Genomic DNA, 15205 nt, shown 5'->3' with positions numbered 1-15205 from the left:
GCGCGTCGCCGCCCTCCACCGCGCCCGGCGGCCCCCACCGCCCCATACCGCCCCGCCCTGCGCCTCGGAGCGCTGATTGGCTGAGGGCAACCCCGCCCCGCCCCCTGCCGCCAGCCCGCGTGCCGCTACCGTTGCCCTTCGGCGGGCAAGGGCGCGCACGCGCACTGCGGCCCGGCCCGTTGGGCGCCCAACGCGTCGCCTGACTGAAAACAGCCGCCAGCCTGGCCGTGAGGGCGGCGGGCGCTGGAGGGAGAGGGGCGCTCCCGCTGCTCTAGTAACGACTCCTCCGTGTCGGCGGATATTTGTTTTACCCCGCTCCCCGCTCGCAGGCGTTCGCGCCTGGGCTGCCCGAGCCGGCGGGCCCTCGCACGTCAAGGCGTCGCAGCGGGGCGGTTGGGGTCCTTCCGCGCCAGCCGTCGCAGCCGGTGGGCCGTGGGGAGCGCGCGCGCCGGTGGCCCCCCACCATGTATTACAAGTTCAACGGCTTCACGCAGCGGCTGGTCGGGGCAGCAGCGTCCGCCGCCTACAACCCCCAGGTAACGGGGCCGCCGCCCGGCGCGGCCGTGACCTTCGCCGTCCCCTTCCCCGCGCTGCGCCACTCAGCCCCCGGAGCCGCCGCGTGAGCCGGGCCCGCCGCCCCTCGGGGAGCCCCGGCCGCGGGCAGCTGGGCTTGGCGGGCCGGGCGAGCGCGGGCTGCCGGGCGGAGGCCGCTGGGGCCGGCTCGCCCCGGCACAGGCCTCCGCCGGGGGGGCTCCGGCGGCTGGCGGCGTTTGTTTCGCCGGGGAGGGGTCTGCCGCGCCCCGCCCCCCCCGCGCAGCCACGGTGCGTCCCGGCCGGTCGTGTGACCTTGGGCAGGACGGGACTCCTCGTTGTGCCTCTTGAGGCAGCCTGGGGAGGGACGGGGTGTTGTGGCAGGGAGCTAGGACGCTTCCATCGTGCGGGACTGCCCTGGAGCTAGAAACGGTGGCTGGTGGGGGTTTAAAACCGTAGCTGGCAAATGCGGACAGCTCTGCAGCTAGTCCCCCTTTCTTCTCTGTACATGCAAAAAACGTAATTGTTGAAAGCATTAAACCCCATATTAGAGAGGACGCGCATCTATGGAAGTGTAAATGCAGAACAGTCTTTCCTCAGTGCAATGCTGACATACTAAGTGTATGCACGATTAACGCTTGCATTAAATAGGCTTATACTTACCATGCTGTAGTTAAAAGTACATAGTTAATTCTGTAGCAATAGAGGGGAGGTGAAGGAGAGGGGAATGGATCCTGATTACATCAGCCATTTCAAGACACTGAAGAGCTGCATATTGGTGAAAACACAAAACTTGTTTGCTTCTATGTATTTCAACATAGATTCCTAAGTAATACTAGGAAGATTTGTAATGCAATTTTGTCGTGGCACAAATGCAGCATGGTTGCTATACTGTGTTCAGGTTTTTGGGTAAACTTTGTAAAACTGAAGTTCTTACAGTTTAGTAATAAAAACACCCCAAAACAATTTGGAGGTTAACAATTGAAGGAACTGGTTTTTAAAAGTCAGCCTTCCAAAGAGCAAACATATCTGATGTAACTTGACACTTTAAGAAAATACATGTGTACACACAGAAGTGAAATCCAGATTATGGTTTGTTTTTTTATGACTAATTCAATAAAAGGTAACTGAAAGAAACCACATTCTTGTAGACTAACGTGTATTGTTGTGGTACACAAACAATTCTATTTCACTCTTTCTTAGCCTGATTTGTTAGCAGCATACTTTACAGTTCTGCTTTCCTGGATATCCTTGACTATGCAAGTTTTACTTGGAAAATTCAGTTGTCTTCCGCAAGCAAGAACACTGTACTGAGCTTCTGTAAAATCTCAAATTGTTTCAAGGGGTCCAGAACAACTACAAAGCCAAAAAAAAATACTATTTTTTTTTAAAGTTAAGATGTTATAGTTTAGATGGATAGACAGAAGAGTTGAGAGAACTGGATGATCAGGCATAGCATAGTGGTTAATGGGCCATATTCTGCCAGGATGCTCATAGGAAATGGAATACTGCAGGACGTTGCCAATTACCTGGAGCAGGCAACAGAGTGCACTCTTGTAAAGTTCACAGAAGACATCAGGCAGTGGCTCCAAAAATGATTGAAGTAGAGTTGCCATTCACAAGGACCTGTCTAGAGTTGAGGAATGGGCCGACAGGAACACTACAAATGTCCATGAGGACAAAAAGGCAGTTGTGCACGTGGGAAGGAAGAGCCCCTGGCAGGGATACAAGCTGAAAAGCTCTGTGGTAGAGACCCTGGAGGTACTGGCGGACAGCAAGCTGGATGTAAGCCAGTAGCATGACCTTCCCATAAAGGTGGCCAAACAGCATCCTGGGCTGTATTACTATATGCATAGCCAGTAGATTAAAGAAAGTGACTCTCTCCCTCTACTCAGCACTCATTAGATCACATCTAGGTACTGCATCCAATTGTGAAGCCCCCCCAGTATGGGAATGTTCTTGATCAAAACTGGAGTAAGTGCAGCTGAGGTCACCAAGATGTTTAGGGGGGCTGGAGCACTTGCCCTGTGAGGAGAGCATTAGGAAATGGGGCTTGTTCTACCTGGAGAAGAGAGGGAGAGGGGGGCAGGTGCAGACCAAAGACCAGCCAGCCAGCACCTACAGGGAGGTTATCAAGATGATGTAGCGAGGCTCTCTGCACAATGGGGCATGGTGGGAGGGCAGAAGATACCAGGCAAAAGCTGCAACAAGCGAGGTTCAAACTGGATGTAAGGAAAGACATTTTCATGGTGAGGTCAGGCAGTGGAACGGGTACCCAGAGAGATTGTGCAGCCTCGATCCTTGGAGGCTTTCAAAGCTAGACCACACAAACCCCATAACAACCTGGTCTCACCTCAGTCTGGACTAAAAAGCACTTAGAGGGCCCTTCGATCCTGAATTACCCTATGAACTTAAGTAAACATTGAGGTACCAGTGACACTTTCTGTTATAGCAATTTCTGTCCCAAGAAGATTTTTATCTTCGCCTTTCCCCATCATGTTTTGGAAGGCTTCCTGGATAGTTACAGGAGGGGTAGGGATACATGGAAGAGAGAGAAATAAATAATATATTCCAGTCTAAAAGCATGTCTGTTCATTAAAAGTACGTCCAACAGGCATTTGTGCTAGAAAATACTCTTGCCGCTATTGCAGTGTTTGGGACACTTCTTACCTCTTCTGCACAAAGTTGTATTCAAAGAATAAAGATTAATTGATGCTTCAGTTGTGTAGAGGAAAGCAAAGGCTAGGGTTACCATTGGGGGTGGGGGTGCTTCAAGCTCAAGCAGTAAAGTACCTCCTTTCTGGAAGAGTATGGCTTAGAACACTGTATTAGTCTCTAAGTCATTATGACTATTTTGCTGCAAATAATGCACCCTTTTTAGGATCCGAAGAGAAAAGCCCTAACACAGAAATACAGAAAGCTCTGATAACCACCTGGAGTAAGGTCCTAAAGACAACACTCTTGACCTCTGGAGCCCAAGTTGTGGAATATTGCTTACCTTTTGGTTCAGTAAGCTCCATTACATTATACCAGCCATCCCATTTTAAGTACATCTTTATTTTTTAGGGATTAAAGTGGCAGAATTCTCTGTTAGCCCACATTCCGTTCTGTTAACGTTAGGTATTTATGAATATTGCACTAGATCAGAAAGACACGATAAATTCTGAATTATTGACATCTAGATTAAAATGCTGTACTTATCTAAATTGGTTCATAAAAGGTCTGTGCAAAACTAGCTTCACATATAGGTATCATTGCAGATAAAAAAAAAGTCTAGATAGATCTCACTTCTGTGCTCTGCAAAGCAGGAAAGAATGTTGAAGAATAGAAATAGTTTTCTTCTAGAATATTGTAGTGATTTCTTCTTAGGTCATCATTGGGCATTGTATTTTATTTCAATGTCATCACTGAAACATTAAATCCCAATGTTTGAGAGAATATAATTGAGAAGATGAGGTTGTATCCAAGCAGGAGCATTTCACATAAAGCCTGAAGAATACTGTCTCACTTTATAAATGTGATATTTTTTCTACTGATGAAAGAAACTCTATCTTTCATTTCTGGCTCACCATTCACATGGCTCAGTCCTCAACTGTGGCACACAAATCTGCTATGCAACAGAATAGCTGCATTTTAAAAAGTTCCCTTTCATCCCTTTTTACAATCTTAGGCCGGCTTTTTGGTAGAATTGTTTTAGTTTGACTCTAGTCCTAGGTGACACATTCAGACACATCAGACTGCTAAAATTGTTTGCAATAAATAGAGATTAAAATATGAAGGAAATCACGTGGTAAGTAGATGTTAAGTCCAAAATTAAGTAAATGTTTTCTTACTGATTTAATTGCTGTATTTAAGAAAACCATAGCTCTGCATGTACAATGGTTTGCTTTTTATGCTTCTAATCATTTTGATGTTTCTGGAAAAATGAAGACATACCACAATGCAAACTGTGCTTGGTCAAATATACGGTATATTATATAGTTCACTCTATTCTGTACTGTTACATTCTGATGCTTCCCAATGGAGTATTGTTCTGATGCAGGTTTAAGCTTACTGTGGGCTTGCAAAATACCAGTCAGAATGTATTTCAGAAATTCTTTTGCTGACAGTAACACAACTAACAGTTTATACTAACAAAAAACACCTCTTTGTTTGAAACCTGTATTGTTCTTTCCATCTCAGTCTTAGCATTCTTAGAAGACTTAATTTTGCATTTAACAAAGTTATGTAAAGTAGAATGAACAATTTAGCCTGTTTGAATAAATGGGAGCTTTCTCAGCTAGTGCAGGTAAGCAGTCAAATAGATTAAAGACTACTACTCATTATTTAAGAGGATAATGACTGCAGTAACCATCACAAATACAATAAAAGCTATTTAATTCGGAGAGTTGGCTTATCTTTAAAGTACAAACAGTGGTACCAGTTTCAAATGCTGTCACATGAAGACAACTATATGAACTTTTCCCTAGTTTACCTAGCTGACCACAGGATTCACAATTCATAGGTGGAATTCAAGTGGAATTTTGTGTTGGTGTGGGGAACCCTGTTTAATGCAGTGTCTGTGTTGGTCAAACTGAACTTTCTTCTGCAGCATGTGTTTTTCTGTACTCTTTCCTGAAGCCAATGAACCATATCAATGATTTTTATTTAAATTGCTATGTGATATTAATTGGCACCGCGCTGCTTTGGAAGTAATTTACAGCAGCACACTGATGATTTTATGAGTTTTCTGGAATTGTTCCATTTGATTTCATGATGAAGTTAGTCACTTGAGACAGGTCTGAATCTCCTAGTGCTCCAACAGAAGGGGATCTTACAACTACCTGAACAAGAATGTTTTCTAAAGCCTGAAAAACTTAGATGGATTTCACTATTCTAGTAGTAATCCACAGGTGTGTCTTGCATCCAGTAACAAATATATTATATATAATATATATTAATAACAAATGGTAGGGGTTGCTGACCACTTTTTGAGCCCCCTATTTGTGATTTTAGGAATGATGACAGAAGTACCCTTTGTCACAGAACGGTTTGAAGTAGGTTGCAGCTTACTCCAGTTCTCAGTATTTGAAGTTTTTATACGCTACAGATAGCTCATGAAATAAAGTCAACATGATCACAACAAGCAGGAATTGCAGTTATCTAGTAAATGTTGAAGTGATCTCAAAGAGTGCTCCTCAAAAAATTGAGCCCTCAGGAAGGCAAAAGTGAGATTCAGAAGTGCAGTCTTAAAGGAAGATGAAAGATGCACATTGTTGTGATACTAACAATCAAGAAGGCAAGAAACATTTTGGAGAAGAAGTCACCTGCACATTTGGTATAAACATCTGTTCTGTAGTTCTTTCTAACAAATCACCAACCTTTTAAAGACAAATCTAATAAAGTTCTTATAGACAAAAGTACTAGTCCAAAATTGCTTTCTTCAAGTATTTTGACATAGTTGGTACTTTGCCTCGAATATATAGCCAGTAACTTCCTCTGACTAATAATGGTTTCCTAGATGCTTCCTTCTTACTGGTGTGACCAGAACTGCGTAATCTTAAATAATTTGGTACCTACCTTCTGTGCAAGCCTGTTCAGAGGAAGGCACTAGTTGCTGAATGTGTCAGAGAATCCAGTTTTGGCTGTTGTCTTTTAAAATATAACCAGTAAGGTTACAAAAGGATTCTAACATTCATTTAGGCACCAGAAAAGTGGGAAGTTGGACCCACGTCTTCAGGATGGAGCTCTGATGTCCATTCCATAGGCTGTTTGGGGATGTTGAGAAATCTGGTCTTTCTGTTGAAGGTGCCTATTGTAGCAGAAAATTTAGAGAATTTACATATGGAAAAAAACATGTCTGGTCTGTGGCAGGCATAAAAGACTAACAGCACCAGTCTGCTTCCAGTTCAGGCAGTTCTCTTAAGTACAAAATGCATCAACTAGTCCTTTGAACGGAAACTAGAATTTCAGTGCAGCCTTAACTTGACCCACGGAGAGCAATTCCTGCTTCTGTTTGTAATGAAAACCTGTTGCATTAACCTACTTGTACAATGCTTTTTATTTTCTCTTAGGAAAATAAATACAGCTGTTTCAGGAGCCATAATGTAAGACATTACTGCCATGTGTCTGGGAATAACTGGTAAATCTAACTATAATAATAAAGTCAAGGAGGCCTCTTCATGATGGCTGTGACTTTGTGCACTTAATCTTATCCATAGAACTGGATTATGTAGGTTTTCGTCATGGCAAATGTAGAGTACAGCTGTCTGAATTGAAAGGAAGTTGTTAGGCTGCTCATGGGGAGTAGGTACATTGAGGTGTGGAAAGTTGCAGCAGCATGTGAATTATAGGGTGTAGTTACACCTGCATAAAATATCCACCACATCAGGGGTTCTGGAGTGTTCTTGAGTACCAGTTACTATTTTTGTATGAAACAACTGGTCTTAACCTTTTATGGTTTTTTCCTCCTCAAACTGTACACCCAAATTACATAAGGCCCAGTTATTTATGGCTACAGCTTGCAACATTCAGAAGGAAGAGTTCATTGAAGTCTCCTCACTGACCCAAGCATCAGTGATTCCCTACTTCTAATCCTACTGCTCAAATAGAGTCCTGGGTAGTCTGACTGTGTGTGAAAAAACAAACAGCAATTTGGACCAAGTACCAGCATAGGAAACTTATAATAGCTATGAATTTATGTCATGAAGAAATCAGAAAGGAAGCTTCTCTTTTCCTCCCTAAGCCCTGACCCGAAGTTATAACTGAGAAATGAGTGGTCCAGCAATGTGTCTTTAGCTCAGTCACAGGTCTTCATACCAGATAAATACTCTTTGTAATGTATCCTTGTAATGACTGGCAGTGTGCCTGCCTAACACGACAATTGGTACATTTGCAAGTGTTATATACCTTGATATTTTAATCTTTATTTGTGCAGGGACTCAAACCAATAGTTTCCACTGAATCCCCAGCTCTGATTTTTGGGACAACTAAACTTGCTTCAGATTTACCAGCAACTGATTCTTTCTTGGGTAAAAACAAGGTGCCAGACCTACAGAAACTTTTTCAGGTAATGACAACTTTGAGAGTAACTTAAAGAAAACTGCACAGCGGGACATATCTTTCCTTATTTTAATGTGGCTGACTACCTTTGTCATTCTGCAATACCAAAATTTCACAAAGTCTAGTTAAGAAAGCGTCAAGTACAGTATAACCCGTATACTTGTACTATACTAGAAGGTATATGTGCCTTGTATAGGAGATGAATACAGAAAGTGGAAAGTCTAGTAACATTGTCTGTTTACTGGCTTCAGAAGATGCTTATTGTATTATTTGGCTATTGGAACACTTTCTGTCTGGGAATCTAAGTGTATGCCTTGAAGCAGATCTGGAGGAGCAAAGCAGATCATTACTGGTTTGTGTATAATAACTGAATATTGCTAAAGCTGCTTATTATGCAGCATAAGAGCACAGTAAAGTTTTCAAAGCCAGTTTGTTAGCTATATGATTTCTAAGCATACTAGGACTTTTTGTAAAGCAAATTAGTTAAGCATTGTTAAAAAAAATGATCAAGAATGTACTTTATATAATGTTCCCTTTTCTCTCTTACATGCCACTTGCATTTGGAATGTGTCAGTCTGACTTGGTGAATAATTTTTTATACATATCTTTTCACGTTCTTTTGTTAGTGACACTTCCCATCCAGGTCCTCTTTAGAAATATTTTAAGATACATTCTTTCTGTCTGCACTTAACAGCTTTGGCTAATAAAATTAACTTGCTTTTGCATTTGTCTTGCTAAATGAAAAATGTAATACACTCGATTGTAGATAGCCTGTTTGTCATGGAAGTCCCTTAGTTTACCTGAGGTAGCTTGTTCCTTATGACCTTGGTATGCCTGTTCATTTCTTTTTTTTGTTTGTTTTCTTTTTAAACTTTTCCCACAGAAAGCAGATGGACTGCCAGTACACCTGAAACGAGGAGTTCCAGATAAGCTGCTTTATCGGACCACTATGGCTCTAACAATAGGCGGGACTATCTACTGTCTAGTAGCGCTGTACATGGCGTCACAACCAAGAAACCAAAAATGAATGAACCACAGCTCATGGGACTCGTGACTTCTCTGGAGGACCTCCTGCATATATCTCTCTGCACTTGCTTTAATTCTGTGATTATACAGGGTTCATTATTCAGATCGAATTTCTTGGAGAAAATGTTTTTAAATTGGTTGCCTTATGCATTCTAGAAATCAATATAAACAGACTTAAAGACATCATTTTAACATATGGTTGTAGCTTTGCCTCTGTTGTCTTGCAGGAGCGTATGAACAGTTGGAGAAAGTTAGAGCTTTTCCTTCCTTCCCTTCCCCAGCTTACACAATGTTAGAGAGAGGACAGCACTTTGTGGGCTATGCTCCACATTCCTTAGTGGGAGGATGCTGCTGGTTTTCCAAACAATAAAAGCAAATAGTTTAATCATTATAACATACTGGAAGCCTGTTTCTGTCATACACAGCTCATTTTACATAAGCATGTGGCAGTGGAACTTTCCTAAATGCTGGTAATATTCTCAGATGTTTGTACCTCTGGTGGTAGGACAAAGGGCTTTTCTCCTTGGAGCATTTAAGGTGGATTTATTCCATAGCGTTAACATCACTGTGTGCAGCAGAGTGCACCAGTATCGGGGTGTGAGTTTTACCAGTGTTTGGACTTTTATTTGTCAAAGTATCTTACTGTGCAATAAAGATAACTACATGAGTGATAAAACAGGCAAGTCTTGAAAGTTTCAGATCACTTTAGCTGGCCTGGTAGTGAAATAAACATATTGGTACACTTCTGTTTAAGTTAAACTTGCAGATCTTAAACTAGGCGACTGATTCAGCTTACTGTAATCTTTTTGAGATGGTAATCCTCTTAAAAGCCTCTCTCAGAACTCATTGGGTGTTTAAATATAATTTTTGGTGAAGCAGATCACTGTCATAATTCAGCTGCATACTATTTTCAGTGTATGCACTCACCTATTTATGTAAACTCACACATTTCCTTTGCTGTGTGAGTGAAAGAGAGAGAAGCCAATAAACCCCTTTATTCTCCTTCCCTTGTGATACCATAGCCTTGAACAGCAAGTTTCACACAAGTTTTCACAAAAAGCATCCTTTAATTTGATAGATGATCCTCTGTCTATGAGCATTGAGTATTCGCTCTTGGTCACCTAGGCTCTGGATAAGCATGGATTCATTGGCCGCTGTAAAGACCTGTTTCTCCCAGAACTACAGAGACCACCTTCCGTGTAAATAAAGAACAATAACTGAGTTCTGTAGGAACTGACAGCTGTGTTGCCTCTACTGATAAAATATATCCTCAGTATCCCATGCTTCTATGACACTAAGAATCTTGTGCTGTAGGCTGTTAAATCCTATTTTAAAAAAGAGAAGGATGGTAGATTGTTGTCTGCCTTCCCTGCATAACATATATTAAGCAATGCCTACATGAGTGTTCTAGTAAAGGTTACTTTGCACACAAACTTGACAGGTAGATTTTCATGAGGATGAGTTCTACTCAGAATTTTTATGCTCTTGTGTGAGTTTTTTGTTTTGTTTTTCTAGTTTTGTGGTGTGGTTTGGGGTTTGTTGGGGTTTTGGGTTTTTTTTTAGAAAACTATCTTTAGAATTCACATAAAGGGTAACAATTTCCTGCTTGTTGCTAAGGCAGGTGTGGGTAAAGTAACTAAACTGTTACCCTATAGCTCATTAACCAGTGGAATACTCTTCCACATACTTTTGGAAAGAATAACAACAGAGACTTGTCACTCAGGTGTAGCCTTCTTAAAGAGAACTCATCTAGGAGATCGGGTTCATGTACTGCTATAGAGGTCATGGCTGGAGCTATGGATATCAGAATTGCCTTTCTGTTGTCCTGAGTCTAGCTTTTTCCAGGTCTTTGTCAGCAGCTAAAAGCACATGTGCTAAAGAGAAGAGAAAACACCATCAAATTTTGCAAATAACCAGATAGTAGGTAATTCATTGTTGGTTTGTGGGTTTTTTCCCTTCAGTGTTTGGGTTTTGAAATACTATTTTCACTTTGCCCTTCTCAAAAAAGCTGACCCAGCTGAAGCAGGATGAGAGTGCTGCTTCAGCTTTTGAGATTCACATTCCTGGTTCAGTTGGAGGTTAAAACCCAAAAGAGGCATTGCTTGTCTGCAGCCGTTGGGCAGGGCTCCAGTTGTGAGAAAGAGGAGACTGCATTTCTGTATTTCCACGGCAAAGTGCCCTGAAGAACAGGAAAGCTTGCAAGCTGTAACCAGGAGGTTAGGCTGTGGCAGCAAAATCTTGCCCCTTTTATAATTATCTCAAAAATAATTGAGAAAGAAATTACAACATTGTAAATCCTGTCATCCTAGAAAAAAAATGTTCTGTTAAATTTCTATGTAGAAATATTTCTGATACCAGACTTCCACGAGGATTCAGGAGGGTTTAAGTGTTTTGAATGATTGTTTATGATAGAGACACCTAATCTTATTCTTAACCCTTCAAGAACACCCTTACATTTAAAAGGAGTCCCTGTTCCTGTCCCGATGTTAAATAAGATCTTAAGTAAGGAGAACCGGGAGTGAATTGCAGCATCAAGAAGGCTACTTGAGTATTTTGCGTTGTCATCCCCAGAAGTAAAAATCTGACTTGGGTACTACAACTTCATTATATGTGTTATGTTTTTTTTTTTTTTTTCCAAAACCCTCTCAGTTTTGTCTTTGAAATTATGCAACCTACCAACACCGAGAACTGAGAAAACGATGCATTTTTCAGTGATAGCTTGCTTATACTCTAATGTTTTGCCTTGAATGCACAGTAGAGAATAAATTATAATAAGCTCTCATACCCCAAGCTACTGGGTTTGGAAAGGAAAGCAGCTGAGATTTACAATACTCGGGAGCAAAATTATCTCAAGGATAATCATCCATTCCCCATGGTATTATCTTATTGTTGAGAGACAGTGGTTTTCCTTTTTAAGTGATCTCTCTGGCAACCCGAGTTCAATAGTTAGATCTTTGTAATGGTTTTTAAATAAGATCTCCTCACTACTTTTCATGTGGGAGTAGTAGAATAAACACACTTGGGAAGACATTGGTAGTATGCACGTATGTCTTTCAGCTGCTTTAAAAATAAAAGTATGTTAAGGAAAGGATTCCTCCACAGTATTTGAATATGACCATAACATCTCAACAGGCTTTTGCCTTAATATTTTTAATTGTCAGTAGACTGCTTCAATACTGAGACATTAATTGATTGATCTTTCCTTAAAGTAAAGCTTGTCAAATTAAAAGCCACTGTAAGAAATAAAAGCCAGAGAAACCAGGAAAACGGGAATCTAATCTTACAGACATCAAAAAGCTGAAAAGTGTTTTAAGAGCTGTTTCCGTGCACATATGTACATAGTACTTATTCCAGGGGTCCTCAACCTTTTTAACCAGGGGGCCGGTGCGCGGATGAAGCGGCAGGCAGTCATCTGCGGCTGCTTGGTTTCCCCCCGCAACCCCTGGCAGAGGGGTTCTGTAAATACCGGGGGCCGGATTGAGGACCCTGGGGGGCTGTATGCGGCCCGCGGGCCATAGTTTGAGGACCCCTGAATTCTGTCTTTACCCTCCTCCCTCCAAATTCAAGTGTTCCAAGAGGCTTCGGAAAAGTCACAGATTGGTTTTTTCCACTACAGTCACAAACCATTACCCCTGCAGATCTTAAATTTTAAAAAATCCAAATGCTTTTACACAGAGAAAAAGGTGCATGTCTTGGGTAAGTTACATGTAAAATCATGCTAAACTGTTCTAAAAAAAATTTGTGAAGTACCTGCATTTTATGATACAGTATGCTTTTTTCCCTCTCCAGCCCTTAACCTCTGAAAAATTTCACAGGAAGCCAAAGTTTGATCTCTGCTTTAAAATGGATGGTGGGGAAAGGGAACTTGCCTATAATCTCAATATTTATTTTAGCACACAGGCATGAAAAACAACCTTTAAAGTATTTTTCATATTCAGTACTAATTGCATCTTAGTTTACTAAAGGTTGTTAATTTGGATCAATGTCAGCTGTAGTGCAAGTGATGCACAGCTTGCTAAGAAGCAGAAGTGTATTTGCTGCAAGAGGGAGCGCAAGCATGCCTGCGGGTCCGGAAATAGGGTATACACCATAGGTGTCGGTATGGCATCTCGCTAGTACCAGATCTTATCTCCTGGTGCTTACAGATCTGAGACTGTTTTGGGGTATAGCGCTAGACAGAAGGAACCATTTTATTTGTACATTAATTATTTCAAAATACAAGAAATTTAAATTCAAGGGTCTCCCCCCACCCCCAGTCTGTTGCAGGCAGCCTGTATCTGCCCTACAAGAAGGCATTCATCATCCTCTGGCTCCAAAGAGAGATGACACTCCCTGCTGAAACATTTTTCTAAATGACTTTGCCCAGTGATCCAGTGCTGCAAAACTAGGGGGGTGGGCGGGAGGGGGAAGTACTTTGCCTCACTTCATGTCAGCTGCATACCACCATCACTTTTCTCCCTTCCTCACTCCCACATTTTTATCCTTAAAGACCATGAGAAGTTTTCTAGTTTACTTCCTTTTTTTCCACAGTAGGTTTTTTTTTAAATCTGCTGTGCCACAAAAGGAATGAAATTGTTTATAAGTGCTTCAAGAGAACTTCTGAAATACTCCTATCAGTATCAGACAAAGGAACGCCTTTGTCATGCATATTTTTTTCTCTACAAGTTGGAAACCCAGCAGCTCGGCTGCTCCAGGAGCACAGGTGAACCTCTTACTGCACTGGCAAGTCTTTGAAGAAGCTGTTCTGCAGGTGTGCAAACATACGGGCATCACACAGCTTGCTGCTTCCAAGCACCTGACTGTATTTCAAAGAATTACAGGAAATACTTTTTCCCTGCACCATGCTTACGCTTCGAGCCATGTTAGCTTTAATGTACATAGTACTCGTTTTTCTATCTTGCAATTCAGTCACGCGTGTTAATCTTGCTATTAATTGCTTTATCTGTTTATGGTGTGGTGCTGCCTCGAACATCTTGGATCCCCTTTCTGGTTTTGTCACTGAGCCCTAATTCTGAGCACCCAAAATTAGAAATTTAGGCGTTAATTGTAATATGTGTCAGTTCCACAATTTTCACTTGAGGTGTAGAGCTGAGACAGCTAACAGCATCCGTTGGCAGAGTTCAGTACAGCCTGCCACCATGAATGGATGTTCTGCCAACCACACAGAGCCATCCCTAACATTTTCCATAGTTCTTGTTACATGTAAGGAAGATCATCTGTGTAATCTTTAGTCACTTACCTACTCTCAAGAGGAGACAGCGTTGTCTAATCCACAACACTGCCTAAATGCAAATTGCATCTTCCCTTAAACTAAAACTGTAACAGCACTTTGGAAGAAGGCAAGGAGAACACGTCTGGAAAAGCGGAGAGGTTGGAAGTGTCAATTCCACCAGCTTGATCTGGACTCATAGCCAAGAGAGCAAAACTAATGAAATTCAGCTTTTCTGGCATAAACAAGGAGTACTACTTGTTAAAGTTTATTCTTGTATAAGCCTAAGGAAAATATATTAGTCTTCTAATTGGAACTGGCTAAGCAGCTCTGCTCATATGCAAAACAAAACACACACTCCACAGCATGACCCTGCAGAATTAACAGGAGTCAAGACTTCAGCAGCAGCAAAACCTTACACTGCAATAAAGCAGGCTAGAGTCCACATAGGCTCACCGAGATGTGGAGAAACCAAAGAGCTGGTAGCACTGTGCCCTTCTTACACTGTTTTTCAGAAAAGCATACTTTAAAAACAGGCTGGAAGAATGATCTCTGGCATTCTCAGAGACTTGCTGGTTTCCCAGAAGATCACGTGGAGGCCTTTCTAAAGCTCTGTAACAGCTTTCCATGGCCACTGAAGAACGGCTTGCTAGATAAAAGGTCTGAACTTTTGTTTAGGTGTGCTCCCAGCTGTGCAAGGCCTGACGGAATATGCCCATCGGCTCTGCCTGCAGAGCAGCAGTGTTTGATCCCTGTGTACTGCAACATGTAGAAAATGTAACCGTAATATCCAAGTGTCACGATATTAAAATGTTTGAATAACTCAGAGAGGTAACATGCCCTTCAAGAAATTTCTCATCTGTGTGGCATATTTTTTACTTTCACTGCTCAACGGGTTGCAAGAAAAACCTATGTAATATGGATTTTCTGGATTACAGGCTCAAATCCCATGCTCTTTATTAAATTGTATGGGATAAACTGAACCGAGTAAAAATAGAAAAATCTGTCAATATCAGTATTAACTAGAGTCATCTCTTCTCCCTGGTTTGCTGCCCCTCCTTCCCAGGAGCAGATGTCAGCGCCTGTGCTTTTCCTGATGCTTTTTCTGGGAGCGGGAAGCAACAAGCAGTCACGCATCTATTCATGCGACAATTTGTCTTGCTTCTGGAACAAGGAAGATTGGGTGGCCATAGGGTAACCAACTTGTTTCCATGACACCCATTCCTTTGTGGATGCAACATGCAACCAAACAGCTAGACTCTGCAGCTCTCTCTGAAACTGTAGTGCCTGGCTGGCCTAAGGAAGGGAAGATCTTCATGAGATCTTCATGGTCAATGGCAGGCGCAGCTGCCACGGCTGCCACTTAGGGACAAGCAGCAGGGAAAAGGGCGAGGGATA

General features: G+C 42.0%; 1 protein-coding gene across 1 annotated transcript; it reads left to right on the top strand.

Moving 5' to 3' along the window:
• The first annotated feature begins 255 nt into the window (after nucleotides 1-255).
• Nucleotides 256-9340, top strand: LOC130157605 (cytochrome c oxidase subunit 7A-related protein, mitochondrial). Its single transcript, XM_056357443.1, has 3 exons — nucleotides 256-536; nucleotides 7448-7579; nucleotides 8456-9340. Exons 1-3 carry the CDS (start codon nucleotides 465-467, stop codon nucleotides 8597-8599), a joined length of 348 nt encoding a protein of 115 aa, XP_056213418.1. The 5' UTR covers nucleotides 256-464; the 3' UTR covers nucleotides 8600-9340.
• The last annotated feature ends 5865 nt before the right edge of the window (nucleotides 9341-15205 follow it).

Source organism: Falco biarmicus, chromosome 12, assembly GCF_023638135.1.
Source record: "Falco biarmicus isolate bFalBia1 chromosome 12, bFalBia1.pri, whole genome shotgun sequence".
Taxonomy (NCBI): Eukaryota; Metazoa; Chordata; class Aves; order Falconiformes; family Falconidae; genus Falco; species Falco biarmicus.
Note: the sequence above shows the minus strand (reverse complement) of the source record. Positions and strands in the feature narration are given on the sequence as shown.

Coding starts and splice junctions, on each gene's coding strand:
- LOC130157605 (XM_056357443.1), top strand. CDS start 465: ATGTATTACAAGTTCAACGGCTTCACGCAGCGGCTGGTCGGGGCAGCA. Junction 537..7,447: donor CCGCCGCCTACAACCCCCAG/GTAACGGGGCCG, acceptor TTATTTGTGCAG/GGACTCAAACCAATAGTTTC. Junction 7,580..8,455: donor ACCTACAGAAACTTTTTCAG/GTAATGACAACT, acceptor CTTTTCCCACAG/AAAGCAGATGGACTGCCAGT.